The 22,055-nt window shown below is 51.5% G+C and overlaps 1 protein-coding gene across 13 annotated transcripts in view; it reads right to left on the reverse strand.

The window, feature by feature from the left end:
- The window catches only part of NCOR2 (nuclear receptor corepressor 2), a 253,537-nt gene that overhangs the window by 152,507 nt on the left and 78,975 nt on the right, over window positions 1-22,055 (reverse strand). For all 13 annotated transcript variants that reach the window (XM_054220104.1, XM_054220103.1, XM_054220095.1 and 10 more), the window contains exons 3-4: window positions 10,531-10,658; window positions 535-715 (exon numbers count right to left, since the gene is read on the reverse strand). In XM_054220104.1, coding sequence (XP_054076079.1) covers window positions 535-715; window positions 10,531-10,658 — 309 coding nt within the window. The remainder of the gene's footprint in view (window positions 1-534; window positions 716-10,530; window positions 10,659-22,055) is intronic.

The following is a 22,055-nucleotide window of genomic DNA, read 5'->3' on the forward strand; positions in this document are numbered from 1 at the left end:
TCTTTGCAGCATTTATTACATGTGCAGAGGGGACAACTGCAAGTAAACAATTTGCTTTGTTAAATGAGACTAAGGCGAGGGAGGCTTTCCTAGGGAAGATTATATTAAAGAAGCACCAGCAACCAATTCAAACCCTTCAAACACTAACATTAAATAAAGAGATGTGATAAATAAGAAAGGTCAAGTAAAAATCAAATCAGGGCACAGTATCCAGAAAAGCTAGACATGACCATCCCTAATTCAGCCTACAGGAGCTTCCAAATTGTCCTGGTGCTTTTAACAGCCCAGTAAATGCAAGCCCGTGACTGTAACAGTTATGGGGAAAGCTGATACGCTTCTGTTTCCCCAAAGTAGTCACCTCATCTCAGTGAATATCATCCAACACCACCAAGCACTGCTTGATGCATCAAGAACCACCATCTACGCCGATTTCAGCGGCGGCTCAGACCCTTAAAGGTAGCTCTATGCAAGCCAAGGGGAACCCAAGACACAGACCCCACACCCAGCTACCATCCCTGGTCATTGTCCCCTTACCTTTGAGAGATCCTCTGTCCCTCCCTGCTGGCTCTGGTTCAGGAGAGGCGAGTGCCGCATCAGCGGGTCCTGCAGCAGATCCAGGCGCGGTCTCTTGGTTTCAATGAACTCCAAGTCCGACGGCTTGGTCAGGTCTGAGAGATAGGAATGCGCCTCGGTTCTCAGGTGCAGCTCCTGAGATCTGGGGACAAAGAGAAAGGAGCCTTTAGAAAACAAACCACCTCTGCTCTCCCCTGCTCTACGCCTGGCAAGCCACTCGAGGAGGACAGAGGGCTCAACTTCTGCCCATTTCCCAGAAGGACGCGTGAAGGGAGGCCAAGTGGCCCTGGACTCAAACATCTCAGGTCTTCGCAGACCCAGGATGCTCCACAGCTTGGTCAATGGGCATGGTGCACCTCTGCAAGCAGGCAGAACCAGGCATCACCTGGGGAGCAGGACACAGGATGCAGCATCGCCGCCATCCTCCAAGCCCAACAGGCCACCCTGCTGTCCCCCTCCTCAGCACCGCCGCCATGTCACCTGGAAAGCCCCGCTGCCATCCCCCGTCCCACCACGTGCGGTGGGTGGCTGTCCCTACACCGGGGCAAAGTGAACGAGGCTGCAGGTATGAGCCTTCCCTGCCCTGCCAACGTGGGCCAGGCTGGCCAGAACAAGCCAAAGCTCAGAAAATCCTCAAGTATGGCCCATAAATCCCCTTGTGACCCCTGAGACCAGGCAGAGCTCCCTTCTGCCACGTCTGGCTTGTTTAGTCAAAGGTACCTCACTGCTGTTTATATTTAGCATCTTCTATAGGAATACCAAAGATTATACGCTGGGGGAAAAAAAATGCCTACTCCTCCATGGCTAGACAGTAGGGATTTATTTTTCCAGGATGGGGGAGGAAAGAAACTGGCCACATGTAGTTGCACGTCCCCGACACAGACCTGGCAAGCTGTAAAGGCACGTTATCCAGTGATAGCAACTGCTCCAACAAGTCACGTCGGGCTCAAATCCCTTCATTAAATATGATGCAGTTAATACCTGGAAATCTGGTTTGGTTTTGCCTCTTTTTTTTTTTTTTTTAAACAAATGTAAAACGTTTTTTTTGTAGTTCTGTTTTTCTTAGCAGGATTCTCTGGTGGGAATTGTAAAGGGATCCTACAAAAATACATTAAACCTTTTACTGTGCCCAAGGATCAGCTTTGCTGCAGCAGCTCCAAGGGTGTGTTTCTAACACTTCAGGCAGAAGTGTCTCTTAAAAAAATAAACCAAACAAAAAAGCGAAGCACAGGAGATTCAAAGTTTGGAGGAAAAAATGGCTTTTATTCCCCTTCTCCCTTAAAAGATTGTTCAAGTTCTCCTGAGCTGCCTGGTGAAGTATCCTCCCCAGTTACCAAACAACGACAAACTAAACAGCCTTTGAGACTCCTGGAGGAGGAGGAAGGGAGGGGATGCGTTTTGTCAAGAGCAAGCATAACAGAGAGGGGAACTTGGGCATCGCGTGGCCCCCACCCACAAACTGCAACTGCTAACGTTCATTTTTACCTAGCTAATTAAGTATCTCAGAGGGGATGACAAAAAGGGAAAGACCCAGAGCCCTCTGGAGCCAGCGGGAGCCTATCCAGTGGCTGTAACGGCTTGGGACCGCATCCAGGGAGAGGAGGAACCCCGCTGAAAGCCACCTCCTCAGGGGCACCACCTCAGGCAAAGCCCTCTGCCCTCCCCTGCAGCAGCGCACCAAACTTCACCCCGCTCCAGGGAGCAAGACACAGCTTTTTCTCCCTCTCTCTTTTTTTTTTTTTTTTTTTAATTTAAACATCAACAGCAGACATAAAGCATACGCAAGCCAAACCCTGCTGCTGTGGGTTTGGCACAGGTGGCCGGCACTGGGATTTGGGCAGCAGCTTTGCTGCTGACACACAGAAACCGAATCTGGCTCGTCCTCTTCCTCCTCCCCAGCGGAAAGGGGACGGGAGCGCAGGGACGCTCGGCACTGCCTTCGCCACGCCGGCCGCCAGCCTACGGGAAAGCAAATGCACGGCTCACGCAGGGAACTTTTCAGAGCAGAAAAGCCCTTAAACTTGGTGGCGAAGGACAGCTCGCCTCACCTGCGAACGCCTTCACCACTGGATGATCATCGGCTTTTCCTCAGCGAGCCCAGAAATATCTCGTGGCACCTCTCAAGTTTCCTGCTGGCTTGTCCCAAGCCCTCGTGCAAACCCTGCCCGCCCGCAGCTGCACGCCGACACTGCAGGCTCCGCTGTAAAACCCACTAACAATAAGCAACTGTTGAGCTGGGCAGGTGTTAAAATATTCCAACACCCAAGGCTCCGCTGTACTGAGGCAATTAAAAATCAGATGTATTTATTTTCACTTTTTTTTTATTTTAAGGCCGTATTTCCAAGAAGCTGGTAATTGACACAGGACAGCTCTGAGACCTCTGCAGTTGTCAGGAACCCAACACAACCTGACACGACTGCTACGCTCAGAGAAAAGCACATATTTTTAAGATAAGAGCAACACTCAGCTTTACAAAGGCTGTTACTTACAGCGAGGCAGGGGCCACGCCGGGGAAAGCAGCTGCAATGTTATAGGGTGCTATTTTATTTCCATTTCCACATCCATTGGAACTGCTATTAACTTTATCCACTGGAAATTCCAGCCGCTCCCGAGATTGCTTTGCCCAGCACAACCCGCTCAGCCTGTCCTGGCTGCAAATACAAACGCTCCTGCTTGAAGCCTTCACACCTCTCACTCTTTACATCCACACCTGCAGCGAGCTCCTTACAACAGACTTTTATACAGCGATGACGTTGCTGCGGGCATAAAAATAGCCCTGCCTAAAAAACCCTCCCGTTACACCGAGTTTGGGGTTTTGCTGCATTTTCCAAATAGTTCCCACCTGGCTGGTCTATTCCAGAGATTCCTACTTTGCTGAAGGGAAAGAGTGTTTTTAATAGCATGTGAATTATGCATGATTAAATGGAATAAACCAAAAGCCAGCGTTAATTATGAAGTGGGGCAGGTTAGTCCTCACCTGGAGTCCTTCGCCACAAACACTGAACGACTTTAAACAAGCGGAGCGGCGTGAGATCTGCTGACGCACCGAGCCTGGGTGCCCAGGGTTTGCCCCGACGTCCAGCCATCCGCCCACAGCTCTGCTTTGGGCAGGTCCGAGTCCGGAAGACCAAGATAACCCAAGATTAGACCTTTGGTTTTATTACTAATGTGACAAACTAATCGCACTCTACCAGCTGCGGAGCCGCATTACTCATTCACTGGGGCCGTTCCCCCAGCAGATCACACGGGGCATTAGGAAAGTATGAGCGGATAAAATCCTACGGCAAGTGTGGGGCATCTGTGACTCAATCCAGTGAGTGCGTGTCACTGGGACCTGGGAAAACATCATCTGCTACGTTATACCTACACGAGAACCAGAGGAGCAAAAGATGGGCTGAAAAAAGGGGTTGACTGCTAGCTGGGTACAGAGGAAGCTGAGAGCATCTCTCTCCTGGGAGAGAGCATCAAATGAGACATCCTGAACTGCCCTTGGGGCCTGGCAGAGCAGCCCTGGTGAGATCTAAATAGATGTCATCTTTATCTTCTTTACTTTGCTGAAGCCAAATCAGAGGGAAATGAGCAAATACAAACTTTTTGGGAGGTCAAAGAGGACTCTCCCACCACACTAACCCACCTCAAGAGCACACCACCCGGCTCTTCAGAGCAGCACGACCCTCCCCTGCTCTTCAAACCTTCCCCTTTCTCCATCAACTGAGCAGCAGAAGGTGGCAGCCAGCGGAACAACGGCTATTCTGCAACATCCCATGAACCCGGCTTGACTTCACGAAGACGTGCCTCCTGCACCAAGGGCTCAAAACACCAGCAGCGACTCTGAGCTGGCTCCCACCAACTTCCCACCAAGGGCACATTTTAAGTTTTGCTCCCATCCGCAAATGTTGTTCCTTACATTATGGGGCCAAACAACATAACCAGGCTGGAAAACTGGCTCTCGCCGTCTCTTGGAACCAGAACCAAGACAAACGATCGCCTTGCTGCAGCTGTTTATTTCCTCTGGCTGAGATGGTTTGGGGGGAAATTGTCTCCAAAAATAAGCTTTAAAAAAAGTCTCCAGCCCCCACAGGTACAGACAGACAATAAAATGCTTTTGAGAGCAAGTAATACAGAAAACCATTAGTGTTGAAGTGAATTATTTATAGCCAACACTAAGATTTGTCAGAGATTTCAGCAACCACTTTACAGCTAATGGTAGCCGGAGTGGGAGACTGGGCAAATTGAGACTTGCTAGAGAGAGAAACTGGAGGGTTTGTAGGAGCAAACCTGCCACCAGGCAGCTAGAAAACCACGTACAGGGACAGCTGATATATTCCCTCTGTCATATAGGTGGGGAGGGACAAAAACCATCACGACTTAACAACACAGGCCATGGGAAGGGCAGCCTGTCTGGGTGGGGAAGGTGGAGCTCCCATGACCTCAGCAACCCTCTGCCAGCAGCAGGACTGAGTCTTCACAAGGCAAAGGTGTGGGACAGCCTCGAGCAGGATGCTGAGCTCACCATGTGGTCCAGCTCAAGGACACCCAGGTCCTCAGGTCTGACTGAGCGCTTGTGCCCAGCCAGTCCCACGTGCATCCTCATGATGCTCCAGCTGTGCATTCCCACACAAGGGCAGGTAGCTGTGCCTCAGCCACAACCCCCTCAGCCAACTTCTTCCAAGCCAACTGCCATTTCGATGAGAGCAGATGCTTTATTTAAAACTTGCATATTGAAGATCCTCATAGACGGAGCCTGAATTATTCATGGACAGGACCAGCAGAAGCTTTAACGCTGTGCCACACATCGCCACTGCCTCACTCAAGGAGGAGAAGGAGTATTTGTGTCTCTCCACAAGCTCCCCCACATGCATTCTCCAGGCATCCAAAACCTGGCGCACCACAGGAAAACCCTCTTGGCCACCCTGGGTGGCCGGAACACTCCCTGGACTAATGGCTTCAGGGACATTCCACGTTTCATCAGGCCTGCTGCACACGTTGCAAGACCACCTTTCCTCCCTCAAAATAAATCTGGTCCAAGATTATGCACGGGAAAGTTGCTTCATGAACTTTTATTCTTCCATCCCAGCCAAGGGAAACCTGGGCTTTGCCCTCACACGTCCCTGCCAGGGCACATTGGTCCATTCCACGAAGCCTAGTGTCTCCACATCTCCTCTGCAGAGCCTCGGTCACCCTCTGCGCCCACCCATGGACATGCCCGCAGCCCACACCACAGCAGAGGGCACTTGCGAGACGAGGCTTGTCACCAAGTGTCAACACACCAGCATCTGCCCTTTCCGGTCGCTATTTTCCCACATTCATTTATGGGGAGGAAAAAAATGCAGCTCCCAGAACATCATTTCAAGTGTGAAAAGACACGAAGATGTATGGTTGCAAGGATTTCAGCCGCACTACCGCTCACTCCTGAGAAAAGGGTCACCTTTAAAAATGGAAACTTAATTAAAGACCATAAATAAAATCAGATCAGTCACGCTGTTAAATCGGGAGCAGTTGGTGCCATTTGGCCCAGCACAGATGAAGACCGAGAGCTCCACGCGATTTCCAGTGGCCACGGTCCCAGCCCCGGCTTCCCAGCGCTCCCCGGGCTCCTCAGCCAGCAGGATTAATCACATTCAATGAGCACAGTAATTAGGCCTGCTCTCATGCTATATTGCACATGGATATCTCGGATGGCTGCAGATACACAGCAGCTGCTTAACGTCTCCTAAATGTCATACTTCAGATCAACACCGGGCAAACTCTTCAAACTCCTCAGGTCTGCTAAGTAGAAAGGCTCCGAAAAAGCACATGATCTCCTGAACTGGGAAAATAATCTCCTATGAAAACAGTGACTCATCTTATTCTGGATAAAGGTGGAATATACTGTGTTAACATGCATCCCGCTTATTTACAGCCAGGTTTTCTGCCAGAGAAGCCATTATCCACCCCAGCATTCCTGCGTTAACACAGAACCTTGCTCTAAAACCCCAACGTGTATGAAAAGTCAGAAAATCCCAGTTCCTTGATTTTTCAGACCCCTCATTCCACTGGCACCTGCCATTTAGCACTCAACCCAGTCTTCCCCACTTATTTTGTGGACCAAAATATATATAGAAGAGAAAAAAAAAACCTTAATCCTTGTCACCTTGCCAGGACATTCCTCTGCAAGTATTCATGGTACGACTTGTACCAACAGCAGATCCTGAAATACTTCTCTTCGCTCCTTCAATCCAGTTGGCACAGCCAACCAAACAAGCTAAGGGGAAGGCTGCGGATCCTTCCAAGAAAAAGCCTGCTACCCAAAAAACCATCAAGGAAAGCAGCACATCCCTGCAACGACAGACAGAGCCAACTTTCCCGACAGCAACAGATTCAGAGTGGTTCAAGTTTTCCTTCCTTCTTCCAAGCCAGAATTGCTGCACGGGGAGTTCAAGTCTCTACCCATCCACCAAGGGGTGACAATGACTCTCAAGGCTGATGTACTTGGAGAAGGGCAGCCTGCAACTCCCCAGCATCTCCTGCAGAACTGGGTTAACTGAGGTGGGATGCAGGAGGCACATCACCACCGAGGGAGGAGAGCCCAAGATGGTGTGACACTTCAGGAACTGGTTCTCCCCATCCTGCATGACCCACCAGGCTACACTGTGGGGATGTCAAGCTGTCCAAGTCTAACATTCAACGAGCTTCTTGCTCAAGAAGCCCCAAAATGTGGGACCATCTCAGCACCCCATTCCTTCCAGCAAGTTACCACTCAGCAGCTTTTCGCCACCAACACCTGATTGATAATTAAAACACTGTGCCCATGGTGAAATGCTTCATGACCTGTTTCCTTTTCGCTGGACCACAAATAACAACCACCCTGGTGGCTACCACAAAGCTACAGCCAGGATAGACAGAAGACCTGCAAAGCTGTAGGAATGCCATCTAAGCAAGCCCAGATGATTTCTGCAGCATTTAAAGCATCCATGGGGTCAAGCCACAAATACCACGTGCAAAGGCAGCCTCCAGAGGCTTTGGAGATCTGCCCAAGGTGAAGGCAAATACAAACTGGGGGACAATCCCCAAAACCAACAGAGAGTAACGCGAATCCCTGGGGTTTCCAGGAGAGGAGAGCAAACAGCAGCCACCCACCAGGCAGGTGGGCTCAGAGGAACCGGGACCAAGGGCCGAAGCATGCTCACCAGGCTGCAGGCAGTGCTCTGGATCAGCGCGAGGCATGGCGATAGCAGGGCAGGGATCTGGGAACACGCACGGGGCTCACTCCCCAGCGCTGTCCGTCTGCCACATTCCACTTGCACCCGACTCACTAACTGACTTCTTTAAGGAGGAGGGTGTTCCTGGAAGAGCGTCGGCCACCACAACCAACAGCAGACAGGCTGGTTCCTCTGAACTCCCGAAGCAGCGGGCGATTGGAAGGGTTCCCCTCCACCGACACTTGCTTCAAGGCGAGGATTGTCTCACGCCCACCACCACTGCATGCCTGGTGGGGCATCAGGCAGGGAACCAAGGTGAAGGTCTTCCTTTCAGACACAGCACACGGCTGTGCCTTGCTCTATTTATGCCCTGTGCCCACATTGAGGATGTTACTTCTTCCCCAGCCCCTCACGCTGAGAGCCAGCTGCCTCTGCTCAAACCCATCAGTCCCAGCCCAGGAACGAAGCCAAAGTGCTTACAGATGCGCCCGGCGTGAACCTGCCAAGGGGACTCAGCTGCAGAGACGGCAGCTTTTGCCACCCTCCCTTGTCCAGGCTTTGCTCTGCACCAGGCAGAGCCAGAGCTATTTTTTGGGGTGGGCACCAATGACCAACCCAACCTGCTCCAGAAGCTCCAGGGTCTTGGCTGTTGAGTACCTGAGGAACCCTTAGGTGAGGAACCAAGCACCCATCGGGCGCTATTTTAGAGCGGATCCTCACACCACAAAGATGAAAAAGCAAAGCCCCCCTAGATACAACTTTTAAGTGCAGCGCTTAAAGATGCAGAGAAACAGTAGTTGGTTTTGCAAAATGGACCAACACCTCCCCAACCCCAAATGCCACCCAGTTTGGATTACTTCAATAATTAATTATATTGTATGAAAAATTTCTACAGACCCCCCTCCATTCCTGCATCCCCAGATGCCCCAAATTTTTTTTTTAAACGAGTCTAATCCTATATATTCTGGCACAAGATGCCAACTGAGCAGAAGTGTCATTTTTAGCTTTATTACCCAGTATTATTTTTGCAAAAGTTCAATTTTTTGGATGTTACAGGGAAAAGGCATGAAACGTAAGTTGGGTCTGTTACCAAAAAAAGTCTCTTTTTATAGCATGCCCAAACTTCACCATTCATGTTGAAAGCAAAGTAATCACAATAAGCATTCAGATGGGTATCTAGACCTGACAACCTCGATTAACATTTACCCACATTCGTGAGATTGCCGACACAAAAATAAGTGTGGAGAGCTTGAAACATCTGTAAACTAAAGCGAGATGTGTGGATGACCACACCAGATTAGGCAGGTGGTACAGCAGACACCAAGGCTTGAAGGTTTTTTTTTTTAGTTATGTGGAAGAATCAAGATACTTTTTTTTTTTTTTTTTTAAATGCCATATTCAGACCTTGAAACCTTCATTTTACTGGAGAGCAGAGCTGGTTCTCCATTTTGCAAACCACAACTAGTGTGAAAAATGAAAACAGGCAGGAGCATGTTGCTGGGTCCTCTTTACCCATCTCCCCCAAATTTAGCTGAATCTGACCCACTTCCAACTTCACCATGTTACTCCGTGCTAAGAAATCAAAGCGCTGAGAAACCAAAGCAAGCCCAGGCAATGTAACACGCTGCAATAAATTACTCATCATCAGAAGCGACACTGCCCCCTGCACATCCAGGTGCGCCAGGCACGATCCAGAAGAGCACATCCAGTAGGGCTGATGCAAAACTAACTTCGGAGGCTACTTTTTGCCTCCAAATTCCCATGGGTTTGCTTCTGCCGAGCACCAAGCCGAACCCATGCCGCTAGAAAAAGAGTTGTGTCCACGTCTATGCCCTTATGCATCCAGCACCCTGAGGCCTTTCTCCTCTCCCCTAACAATTATAATTTTAGAGAAACAGATTCATCTCTGTGACTCTGCACTGGATTTATTCTTAGCCCAAATAAGGAATAAGCATTAAAAAAAAAAAAATGCTTTGCCTAAATCTAGTGCAGCAAGGCTCTTATTTCACTTCCAGGCCAGTATTTTCCAAAACCACTAAGCATCAAATGCAGAAGAGAAACTGTGAGAGCGTAGCGTTTTGTGACGAAACAGAGAGTGAGAGTGATGGCCTTCAGAACAGATCAGCTCCTGTGGCTAAAGCATCCATAGCATTTCCAGCCACCCAGCGCTTGCCTGCGCAGCACCCAAAAACACTGCTGGCCTCCCACGGGAGGCTACGAAAGAAAATGGGGGCGTGGGGATGGATGTGAGGGGAGCAGACGGGGGGGAAAAAAGCAGCTTGGAGAAAGTTGCAAGGGAAAGGCAGAATAAGAAACAAAAACAATGAATGCGGGGAGGAAGAGCAGCAGAAGAGGAAGCGGAGACACTCAGTGAAAATAAGCTCTTCTCACTCCTCCCTTCAGCCTCGGGAGCCACAGACCGAACCCGACAACACAGCGTTACTTTCTACATTAAAGAAAGCCAATGCAACCAGCCACGGCGATGTGTGCCTTCACAGAAGTGAGGGGGGTGGGTTTTTTTTTGTTGTTTGGTGTTTTTAAGATGTCTTTAAAATGCATGACAGTGCAAGGGAAGAAACCAGAAGGCAAAGGTGCCACTTGCATTAGCACAACGAAGGTAAGACTGGCCGGGAGGCTGAGCGCAGTCAGTACTGACACACAACAGAACATCGCCCAAGGTCTCACACAGCTCCCTCCTCCGCATCACAGCGCTGCGCAAAACGCTCGCTCATGCGGTCGGGATGCCTGTGGCCGGGGGGACGCGGGGAGCCGGTACCTCTCATTGCCTGGCTGGAACTCGGAGAGCAGGGACGGCCTCCGCCGCTGCGGCTGCATGATAGACCCCGGCGGGAGGTGGGAAGCGAAATCCCTGGAATGATGCTGGTACTCCAACAGCGCGACGTCCTGCAGAAACAAACACAGAAGAGCTCGTTAGGCTGGTGGCAACTTTCAAGCAAGCAGTGAACCCCGGCAACGCAGAAGAAACCATACAGATACTGCTCCTGTGAAGCACTGGATGTTGGACCACACAGCTCAGTGCGTTTCCACCCCCAAAAGGGTTCCCAGGAAGCCCCAGTCCTGCAGTGTATTGGGATGGCAGCTCGGCCCCCGGTCCAGCCTGCCTCCAGCCTTTGACTGGGGCAGCGCGTGGGCTGGCTCCTGGTAAGGGACCCCAGCAAGCCCAGCCCTGCCGCCAGGCACGCACACAGGGATTTTTGGCATCCGAGCGGTCCCAATGACAGCTTCAAATCCGAGAGGAAGAACAGGTAAGAAGAAAATGAAGAGTCACGGGATGCTTTCAGCTTCAATAGTCCACACAGCAGTATGAAGAAAGAAAAAAGAAAATTAAAAAAAAAAAAAAGAAAGAAAGAAGAGAAATCACAAATGTTATCTTGAGAGTGTCCCTTTAAACACAGCTCCCCTGGGCTGAGCTCAAGCGGTTTGAAAGGACAGTTTGCTACTTATTATGTGTATGTCCCTTTTGTTCCTTGACCCTTGGAGAGTACAGTACAGTATGTTCCTGATTTTAATTAAATAAGAAGCCCTCCTGCTCTGTGCCACAGACTGATTCCAGCAACAGTATTTTAGCAGCTACATTCAACTGCTGTTTTTTTATTTGCAGATAGATACTTGACCAGAAGACTAATCATCTAATTAACTAAGACCTTCAGCTATGGCATAGAAAGCCCTGCCACAGAATATCCCTGGTAACACTGACACATTTACGTTAGAAGAACCAATCCCACCTGGCAGTCTATTTTGAACAGTTCTCAACCGGAATAAAAAAAAGCTCCGAGTCCCTCAAAAAGAAAAAAGAAATTTCAGAGTCTAAAAAAAAAAAAAAAAAAAATCAATAAACAAACTCCCACGTGCATGCAGCTGGGGGTGTGGGCAGGGGAGTCTCAGCCCTAACAGCTGCAACAAAAATTATTTGATCTGCCGTAGTGGAGACTGACATGCTCCAGTAGTAGGGAAGCTGGAGAAGTGCCCCACAAGGCACATGTCAGGCAAAGAAAGGATTTGGGAGCTTAAATAGCACCAACCTGCACCTAGAGACCCCTTCTCCCAAGCTGAAGAGCAGCCGAGCACTGGATGCCATTCTCCAGCCAGATGCAGAGTAGAAGGGAATATCAAAGCCCAACATCTTTGGTCACCAGAAGGTAAAACAAGATGTTTGCATAGCAGCTTTCTGCAAAGCCAGGAAGAAAAACTGAAATTGTAAGCACTTGGTCCAGGAGAGCCGAGAAAAGCTCTTTCTCCCCTACCCCACACCCAGGCTCTCGCCCAAAAGCAGAAAAGGACAAATATCAGATGGGGGAGGCAAAAGGAACGGTAGTGTCTGATGGCCACGACTTCTCCTTGAGCCTAGAAAGGTGCGCCACCATTTGGAATCGGGTTCATTTCTCCCCAGCATCAGGCAATAGTGTGATGCTGCTGCTTTTCTGTTCTGACTGATCTTGGGAAACACCAGGAACCAGTGACCTCTGCCAGCCCCAAACTCCTGGTCTCCACCTCCAGCCTGGCCACTTCAGACCTTGGCCTTAGGGTAAGGGGTGTCTCCAGACAGGTTCTTGCAACATAAGGAGGGCATTACCGGAACAGCGTCTACTCATCCTCATGGGGATGTTCCACTTCTGCTGTAAATCCAGGTGTTAAGGGAGGTGTTAAGGTGATGCTGCTTTTTCTTCATCCATACAGGAGGCTCTGAGGGGCTTCAGGACAGAATATGTGCTGAATATGGACAGAATATGTCCAACCACAGATGGGACAAAGTCAGCAATCTAAAGTGGAAGAGCTCATCAGCTCCTATAGCCCCAGCCAAAGCAGAACTGTTACCTACAAAGAGCTTCCCCACATCTGCACTCATCCTGGTTTAAAAAAAAAAAAAAAAAAAAAAAAAAGAGCAATGCAGGTCCTGACATCCACCTACAAAAACAAACACACCACGTCTGGGAAGCCACGCCAACAGGCCCACAAGCAGGACCATCACCTTCTGTGGGCGCATAAACAAGAATTACTTGTCTGGGAGGCTCGAAGGCTGTGCCCTTAAGAGAAAGAAAGAAAAAAAAAAAAAACCAAAAAAACCCCAAAAATGCTCTTGCATGTCCTGAGAACCATCTGTTATCCCTTTTCCCCCTGCCCACACTCAGCTGAGCTTTGCCTTTTCCTCCTGTATCCCCCCGTCAGAAAATTGCTGGTGGAGCTTAAAGTTTGCTGGCGTGGCCCGAAGCGACAGGGAAGCTCGTTACAGCGGGCCGTTAGCTTGGGGCGGGATGGCAGACGCCTCTCCGGCTGCCCCACCGACGGCAAGGCTGGCGAGCACCAGCTCCTGCTTCTCCAGACATCGCCCCACTCACTCTGACCTGCTCCGCTTCGCTCGCACCAGCGTTTACTTTCACCAGAAGAAAACATAACCTAAAAATTAGTGAGGTGGATTAAAATTGACAAATTTCTGCGCCCTGTGATGAACTGTCAAAGGAACCGCGGGAGACCCGGCAGGACGTAGGTGGTTTAATTGCTCGGAGAGTCACTACAGTAAATTGCACTGTGAGCTATGGCTGTGTTTTTCAAAATGCAAATGCTGGGAAGGTTTACGAGCTGCATTCAGAAGAGGCTTCAAAATTTTGTTTAGCAGCGTTTTAAAGACGTATGCTGGGAGGCACCTTGCTGCCAGCACCGCTGCAGCTTCCCAGCACGGGCAGGGATGATGGAATGGTGTCCAGAGGGTGCCACGTGAGCTCCCCACTGCCGAAGCACGCAGCACAAGCATCATTTTGTCCCCATCCTGACCTAAAACTTCTTGCGCAGCCTTGGCACCTGCTCAAGGGCAGCTACAAGACACCTGAAATCATGCAACTAAAAACATGGCAGCCTCAAGCTACACGTTGCTCCTTTTCCTCTCCATTGCTTTGCGGGTTTTTGCTACAATTCTTCTTTTTGCTCATCCTCTCCCTCTTGGCATCTCTCCTGCGCTCTGCAAACCCTCCCTCCCACCTCCCCAGATCTGTCGATGTGTCAGAGTGTCTTCTCCAGTGCCCTCGATTCTCCCATTGCCTCCAGTCGGGACTTTGTTCCTTTCACACCAACCTCCTTGGTGTTCCTTGTGGTTCAGGTGCTCCCACACAGAGGTACTTGTGGAAGCATTGCAGAATTTCATAAATTCAGTAAGTGTCATGAAATAGAAACAAAGGAAGCAGAAAGACCACGGGTAGTCAGGGGCTCTGGCACATCAACAGGTTTGGGAGGGAGGGTGGGAGGAGGGTTTGCAGAGGGCAGGAGGAGATGCAAAGGCAAGATGAGCACCTTCTCTACTTCTGTTGATAGAAATTAAGCTTCATTACTCAGACAAAGGAGGGGGAATGTTTCCAAAACAAACCAAAGCAAAGCAACCAAAATCACTTTGGAAGTCTCAATGTCAGGACCTTATCATTTCTCCTGATACAACAGCAACTTCCCAAAATATAACCCCGGGTGAAAGGAACTGTGTCCCCCCTAACCGTGTAGCCAGAGAATAAACAAACAGGCCCGAGCTTCCCCTCTCCCATGACTGACCATCCAAAGCCACGGAGGGTTTGCGGAGTGTCCGGGCGATGCGGAAGCTGAGCTGCCATGGTCAGGGTTACACCTTCCCAGCCCACGCACACCTCCCATGGTCAGGGTTGGACCCTCCCCTGACCCACACACACCTCTGCAGCTCTCCTGGCAGAGCTTTATTCAGGCCAGTCCCTGGGGCATCCATCCTCTCCGACAGAAGCAAATCCATATGCTGCCAGGCGAGCCGCCTCATAAGCGGCTGGAAAGCTTGTCTGAACTGGTAAGAATCGGTTCAGACACAGAGGTCCCCCAAAAATGCCTCTACTGTGGAGCGCTGGCGGAAGGATTGCACCCTCCAGCACAGACGTTTGTCCCCCAGCATCTCCCCAGCATCATCCCGCTCCGCACATCCCTGCTCTGGTGCCTCCTGCTCCTGCCACAACCCACTCACCGATGCCGGGCCAACCGCACTTGCCCAAGGGCAACAGCTGGCCTAGGTCAGGAGCACACTTGGAAAACGGTGGAAGGCACCCAGCCAGGAGAGGAAGGCTGGATCCCTGTCGCTTGGGAGCAGCTTGGCACCCAAGTGCAGTGTTGGGTCATACGTCTTCCAGTCGCAGAAATGCAATGCTGTCTTTGTCCTTCACAAGCCACCTGGTATGACACCACGCTGGATCGCTGCCCTGGCCCAGACCATCAGCCTTGCATGCAAGAAACAGACATTTTGCAACCAGCAAGCCACATCTCCAAAGCTTAGGGTGAAGCCAGATAACTAAAACTAGAAAAATGACAAGGAAAATCTACATTATTCAGTTTCAACCGATGCACCTGCCCTAGCTCCTGAGCACATCGCCCAAATGAAATCACATCGGGGAGCCCTTCAGGGCTGAGGCAGCTCAGCCCCACGTTGTACTGCCCCAGCTCCGAGCGACCCACGGAGAAAGGGCTGCAGGCCGCCCTATGGAGAAGGGACATGTGGCAGCGACGTGGGGCTGCGCAGCTGCTGCTCAGGAGGCAGGCGACGGGGAGCCCAGGCGATGGGGAGCTCAGGCAAGCAGCTGCTGGAACCATCACCAGAACTGCAGTTCCACACAGCAGAAGATTTCGGGTGCCCACAGCAGCGCACGCTGCAATTCAGCAGTCAGCTGGAGCCACAAGCGCCCAGGGGCAGATTTCACGGCATCCCACATGGACACTGCAAACCCCTGGCCTTCACACAGGGGTCTGATTCCCTCTCCCTTACATCAAGCCCATTTCTGTTGCAGGCTGATGACTGATGATGCTGAAGACAGACCTCATGACTGATGCCTGGTCCGGTGATTGGTGAGGAAGGGTCTTATGAGTGAAAAAGACTGCAATACAGCCACTTTCCACCCGAAATCAGCCCTGATGAGAGCTGGCTCCAGTGGGTCCTTCTGAGCAGCTCCTGGCCCCACACCACGAAAAGCCGCTGGCTGGGCTGAGCCAGCACTAACAGCATGGCCGAAGATGGACACCGAGGTGCCTACAGTGCCATAAATCACCCCGGCAGAGCCAAACAGCACAAGGCCAACATTTAGATAAATAAAAAGCTAAAGAGCCAAAGGCAGCCTCATTAAAACACACTCCTTCACGGAGCAGACTGAAGAGGTGCTTGGGCCCAGCCAGAGGTGCCGAAAGCGTCCTTCGCTGCCAGCGAGGAAGGGTGGACACGTCCACGCTGCCCCTGCCTGGGGTGCTGGTGAAAGCAATCCCTGTCTCAAGGTCTTGTTGTGTTATTACTTGATTTGGGAGCGCCAAGAGCGCCGTCTCCCTCCCCATTCTGGAAAATCCTCTGACCCTAAATAACCCGAGTCTATCAGGCTCATTTAGATACGCTAATCAGACTCTCTAAAGCCAGGAGACTAGATGCAATATTACAGAAAAACCCTCAGCAGCACAAAAACACAGACGGCCCTGCAGGAAAGAAAAAAAGAAAAAAAAAAAAAAGGCAAAAAAGCCTTCTCCCCCCCCCCCCCTTTTTTTTTTTTTTTAAACATTTTTTGTAAGCTTTCAGCCTGCTGCCTTACCTACCACGATGTCTCTAGGAAAATCTTCTGCGCCATCCCCTGACCTGAGGATAACCCACACACTAAACTAATAACTGCAGGCAGCCGCGCCGCCTTTCTGCCTCTCTCGCTTTCTGTTTTGAACGCGTGCACTTGCTGGTGCACTTCATTTCTCCTTCCCCTGCCCACAGCTGCCCGGGTCCGGGCTGCCTGACCCCAGCACGGAAGAAGAAAGGGAGGTTTGAGAGCGATGCTGGAAGCACCCCCGGGCGCTGACCCGCAGCACGCAGAGCCAGACAACGCTACGCCGCAGCCAACAGCAGCTCTGACCCTCCTCGCCCAGCTCCAGCATAGAGCACATCCATACGGACAAGGCATCTACTGCTCCATCCAGACGGCATTCCCGCAGCTGGAAGAATTAGCCCCCGAGGAGAAGACCCCAGAGACACCAGGCCTGCAGAAAGGAAGCCTGGAGCTGGTCTCGCAACAGAAAGGCGAACTGCTCCTCCTCTCTTCCTCCCACCAGCACAAAAACAAGTACAAACGCCCAGTGCTTCTGGCTTCCTCGGAAAACAGCTCTGGAGCAAACCCCTGGAGACCCAGAGCGCAGCCAGACGAGCACCTGCAGCACAGCTCGAGCAGCCCGAAGCGTTCAGATCCGTCCCCTGCCACTTACCACGACTTCAGCCGAGAAAGCGACCTGGAGCTCCCCGCCAAGTTTCACTGCGGAGACAGCTTCGCTTGAAAACCACCGGCTCTTGTTTTGCAGTGACGCCGAGGAGGAGCGGTCCCGGGGTCAGACACCACATCCGCCAGCTGGGCCGGTTCCCCGGCGGAGGGTGGCAATTGTGCCACCAGCCACCTCTAATCACAGCATCGGGCGCAGGCAGCACCTCACCTGCGGAGCTCCGCAGGCACGGAAGCCCTCGCCCAGCGACGAGCCGCTGCCCCACACTGTCCTCGTCACTTTTCGCAGGCAGGGAAACAGCCCAGGGCACCACATGTGCTCACCGAGGAGCAAATCCCAGCTCCGCACCACCTCCACCAAGGATTAGGTCGTGGGATGTTCATTACGAGCTCGCCCAGCATTGCATTGCAAATAATCCTTATTTCTTAACAACGTGCTATTTCTGCTGAAGCACTCCCAAGCGTTTAGCCTAAATGAGGCCGATTAATAATGGCATGGTCCGAATAGCGAGCAAAAAACAATGCCAAAGCATCTCTATTTATCTCTCTATTTATAAATCGTCCCTTATCTAATTTCAGAGGAGGATGCCTGGCCCGCTCCTGCTGCTCGTGAGCAGCACGTGTGCCGTGCTGGGAGCTGATGGGTGAGGCAGTGAGGCTGGTGCCCCCAGAAGCCGTGGCACTGGTGGCACGCAGAGCCAGAGCTGGGCACTTTACAGCTGCTGCCCTGCCACGTCCCACACTCCTCTCGTCCCGCTGGCATCATCCCGCTGGCTCTGGGGACCTTGTTCCAGCCCGCACCTCACCTTCAACCAGGGTGTCCTGGTTTCCACCGGTATTTCGCAAGAGAAGAGGTGAGAGCAGCTGCAGACAGCACTGCCCAGAGCAGTGCCCGCACCAGCCACGTCCTCCATCCCTCTCCTCCTCCTGCTTTTCTGCTGGTGTTTCCCCAAACCAGAGAACACCCTACGCCTCTGATGCCCAGAGCTATTCCCTATACAACAAGGATGGTCAGAGGGGACACACAAGTCAGAGCAGCCCAACATGGTGGCCAAGACTCGACCACAGAGGCTCGGTCTGCAGAGCCGCCCTGTCCCCCAGGGGAGCACGTGGAAGGTCGAGCTTCCCACACTCCCCGGAGCACACAGCCAGCACGGAGCAGCATATCCCGATTTGAAACCTGCAAGGGCCTCTGACCACCCAGCAATTAATTCATGCAATAAGCTGCCTCTTGAGCCCCCTGATGCAACCCTGGGGCGGCAGGAGGCCGGGCTAGCAATCGGTGCCACTTGCGAGCCAGGCAGACCAGCTCTTCGGGCCAAGGTGAGGTGGCCGAAGCAACAGGGCCACCACTCCAGCAGCTTTGCCGGAGACCGGGGATGCCCCCCACCCCTGCTTTACACACCCTGACCTTTGAAAAAGAGTTGATTCTTCAAACCTCTTTCTGCCAGCAGCGAGCGTGACCTATTTTAGCAATAAATGGAAAAACTCCCCGGTGCTTGGATACCCCTTGGCACTGGCAGCACAGCAGTTGCTCGTCAGACCGAGAAATGCTCTTTTTAGCCTTTGCCTGGAGAAAATAATTTTTCCCAAAGCCGATTCAGGCAAGAGAAAGGGGGAAGGTTTGGGAGGAACCAGGGTGGTAGCAGAGCCATTGCTCCACCACAGCACGGGCTGCGAGGGGACCAGCGTGGTGTCACCCTCAGCCTCCCCAGCAAACAGGAGCCATCCTCTGCTACAGGAAAACTCCGCCAAAGTCCAAAGGAGGCAGTTATTGATCAAAACAGGTTGTCCACAAGTACATCGCTGTCTGCCTCACTTCCTCCCCAAAAGCCTGGGAGGAGCTTACTGCAAATTTAAAAAAAAATTAACAAAAAAACCAAACAACAACTCCTCCACAATCAGCCCCACTGTTGAAGATAAGGTCAGTAATAAAAACCTGGCTGAATACACGCATTTTTATCTTGCCTACGGGGATGCAACATGTGCTGAAAAGACAAATGCCCTTATTGTTCCAACACGGTCTCGCTGCCATCCATCTCTCAAATGCTGCTGACTTGGCCTTTTGTTTTAGGAGGTGACCACACTGCGCGTGGCCCCTTCTTGGAAGGCATTGGTTTCTGCTGCCGTCCCTGCACTGGGGCCACGTCTGCTGCCAGCACCATTAGCGTCCGTACCAGCTGCACAGTAACGCATCCTTCCCGACGCCCTCTCGAGCAAACCGGGGCTGTCAGCGGCGTGTAGCTGTCCCATCTGAATATGCCATTCATGGAGAAGAAGTCACGTCTCGGTGGGGACAGCTCTCAGCTGCTGTGGCTTCCCAGTCATCTGACCAGTGCCGGGTGCTGGCACCAGCCCTCTCCCCGGCAGCCAGAGGTGCCCAAAGAGCAGCAGAACATCCATTACAGTGCTGCTTTTGAGTCTCTCTCCATCACAAGACTTTTGTCCCAGTCACATCCAGGCGCCTTTGAGCCGGGAATGACCTGTCTTGCCCTTCCTCCATTCCCCACCCCTGGCGCTCTGCTTCCTCAAGCCACTTGTGGTCACAAACACCCATGTGGGATAATCAACTCTCTTCTCACTCAACAAACCCAAAAACTTCCACCTTAAAGGCACCAGGTCATTCTGTTCATCATCGCATCTCTTCTGCGGCGTGGTCCCCACCACCTCCCACCACACATGCTCCCACACAACCCATAACCTAGTTGAAGGTCCATGTAGGACCCTTTTGTCTTTCCACGTCCCCCATTCAGCTCTCCTACGCTCCTTACACCTCCACAGCAAGTCCTTCAGGTCAAAGAACCTGACTTGCTCAGCATTTTAAATAAATGTCGGGATAGTGACAACCAGCAAGAGCCCCCAGTCTCGCAGAAGGTGTCTCCATGGGCTGGTGGGACAACGTGGGCAGAGTCAGGCTAGCACCGCAGGCAAACACTTTGTGGCTTTAGTGGGTCTCTACCATTGCCAAACCACATATGCAGAACAAGTGTTTTTTCTTCCCCTGTGGATTTACAATCTCGAGATCAACCAAGAGCAAAGCATCACCCTCTGCATCAAATCACATCCAAAAAGCAGATTAGGGAGCAAGCACAGAAGTTTACAGTAGCTTGAAGAAAAAGAACTGTTTTGGATAAAGGCTGTATCCTAGGGAAAATGAGCTTTAAATACAAACTGCTGTAAGCCAACTCCTTCCTGGCAATGGGAGAGAGACCCCAGGGCAGGGAATTAGGTGTCCTGTTCCTTCACCTTCATGCTCTCCCAGTCCCACAGCAGAAATCCAATTTTCCCAAATCCACTGCTGAGTTGCTCGGAGCTCATGCAATCCTCCACTGGCAACCTCAAGGTACTTCAAGAGAGATCGCACCGAGTTCTTGCGACAGACCTGATCAGTGTCGGTATTTCCAAGGTATGTTTCTGATTTCCAAGTCATTCCTTAAAACATTAGCTGGAGCCCAGCAGGCAGAATTCAGGATGCAAATCTCTGGCACGAACCGGCCCCTGCTCAGCTGCGCAGCTGGTGGCGGGAGGCTTTTCTTTGCGCTCGGAGGTGGTTGGAGAAGGCTCCTCGCAGCCTGGGGGATTTTAGCATTTGGCACCGTAAACTTCCATTCTGCAAGTTCCTGGAGCTCCGACACAGACTGGCATTTTGCTTCCAGCAGATAAAAGTGTGAATAACTACTCCAAGGAAAACCAACACAGCGGCAAAGGCGCCTCATGCCTGTAACGCAAAACGCACTGGCTCTCTGCAGGCTTACCTGGTGTCACCGTGCCACGCTGACCATGTCACTGCGGAGAGGAGCTAGCTCCTGCCATCTCAGGAGCTTGCATCTCCTTACAGCACCTTCCACAGCAGGACGCGGGGTTTAACTCGCCCTGCTGGGAGGAGGAGTCTGGGCAGGGAAGGCACTCGATTTCCCCCAGGCCACCATTTGGCTAGGACACCAAATCAACACACAAGTTTGCACCAAACCCTTGTCTCTGGTTCAGACAGAGAAGGAAGTTCCTCATCATGTTCCAAAAAACCCCAAACAATCGGGCTGGGATGCTCCCGTGCAAGTGCTGTTTTACAAATGGGGAGTTTAATGAAGGAACTACGGAGCTGTTCCCAGACGGGAGAGGTGGCACGGGAGGGGGAACGAAGGTCTCGGAGCTGAAGCAGAGGGGTTAAGCTCACGTTTGCCATCTCAGCTGAGCAGCGTGCAGGGAACAGGCCCACACAGCACCCTGCAGGCGTGCTGGGCGCCTCTTGTTCTGCGGGGAGGGGATGGTGCTCCCCAGTGGGGACTCAGGTGACAACTGAGCACCGATTTCACATGCATGTGCACACACCCCAATCCTACCAATCCCCCAACCCATTCAGTATCTCTTAATAGGTAAAACACTAAAATCACCCCAGAAGTAGAAGCTGTTTTGGCACAGAAGCCAGCGCGCGAGGACACCTTGTGTGCCCCGACCCCCAGCATCTCCTGCGGCGGGTACCGCCCTGCCGGCAGCCCCACCTGCTTCCCAAGCGCATCGCTCCCGCAGCGCTGAAATGGCAGGGCCCTCGCAGGAGAAGGATGACCGATAAGGAGGGCACAGCAAGAAACTGGATTCACGGAGGAGGACGAGAGGAGAACCCTTCTGTCCCCAGGGAATATTGATCACGAAGGTGCTTTAAAAGGAAAGGGGGACATGTGCTACGCAGGGAAATTGATCTGTTTACAGAAAATATCCACAGGTTGCCTGAAAATGAATGTCCTTCATGTCAAAGTTTCCTTTGAGAGAGCATGAACTTCGGACACATTAGAAGGTTAAGCGTGTAAGTAATGTGCTTTTTCACCTTTAGCTAAAGGTCACAGAGCATTCAAACAATTCCTCTGTTCCCAAGCTGAACATGACAGAAGTCAACTAAGCACCCCAACATTACAGCTAATTAATATGGAAACCAAAAACATTTCCCCTGCAGTTTGGCCAAGAACCACAGTTTGGCAGTGCTCTTAGAAAAAACTCTTGATTATTGGTGATTTTTAGTTTTACGCAAAGAAAGTCAAACAAACCAGAACGTTTTCAC

The sequence above is a fragment of the Rissa tridactyla genome, chromosome 13 (genome assembly GCF_028500815.1).
Source record: "Rissa tridactyla isolate bRisTri1 chromosome 13, bRisTri1.patW.cur.20221130, whole genome shotgun sequence".
NCBI classification, from domain to species: domain Eukaryota; kingdom Metazoa; phylum Chordata; class Aves; order Charadriiformes; family Laridae; genus Rissa; species Rissa tridactyla.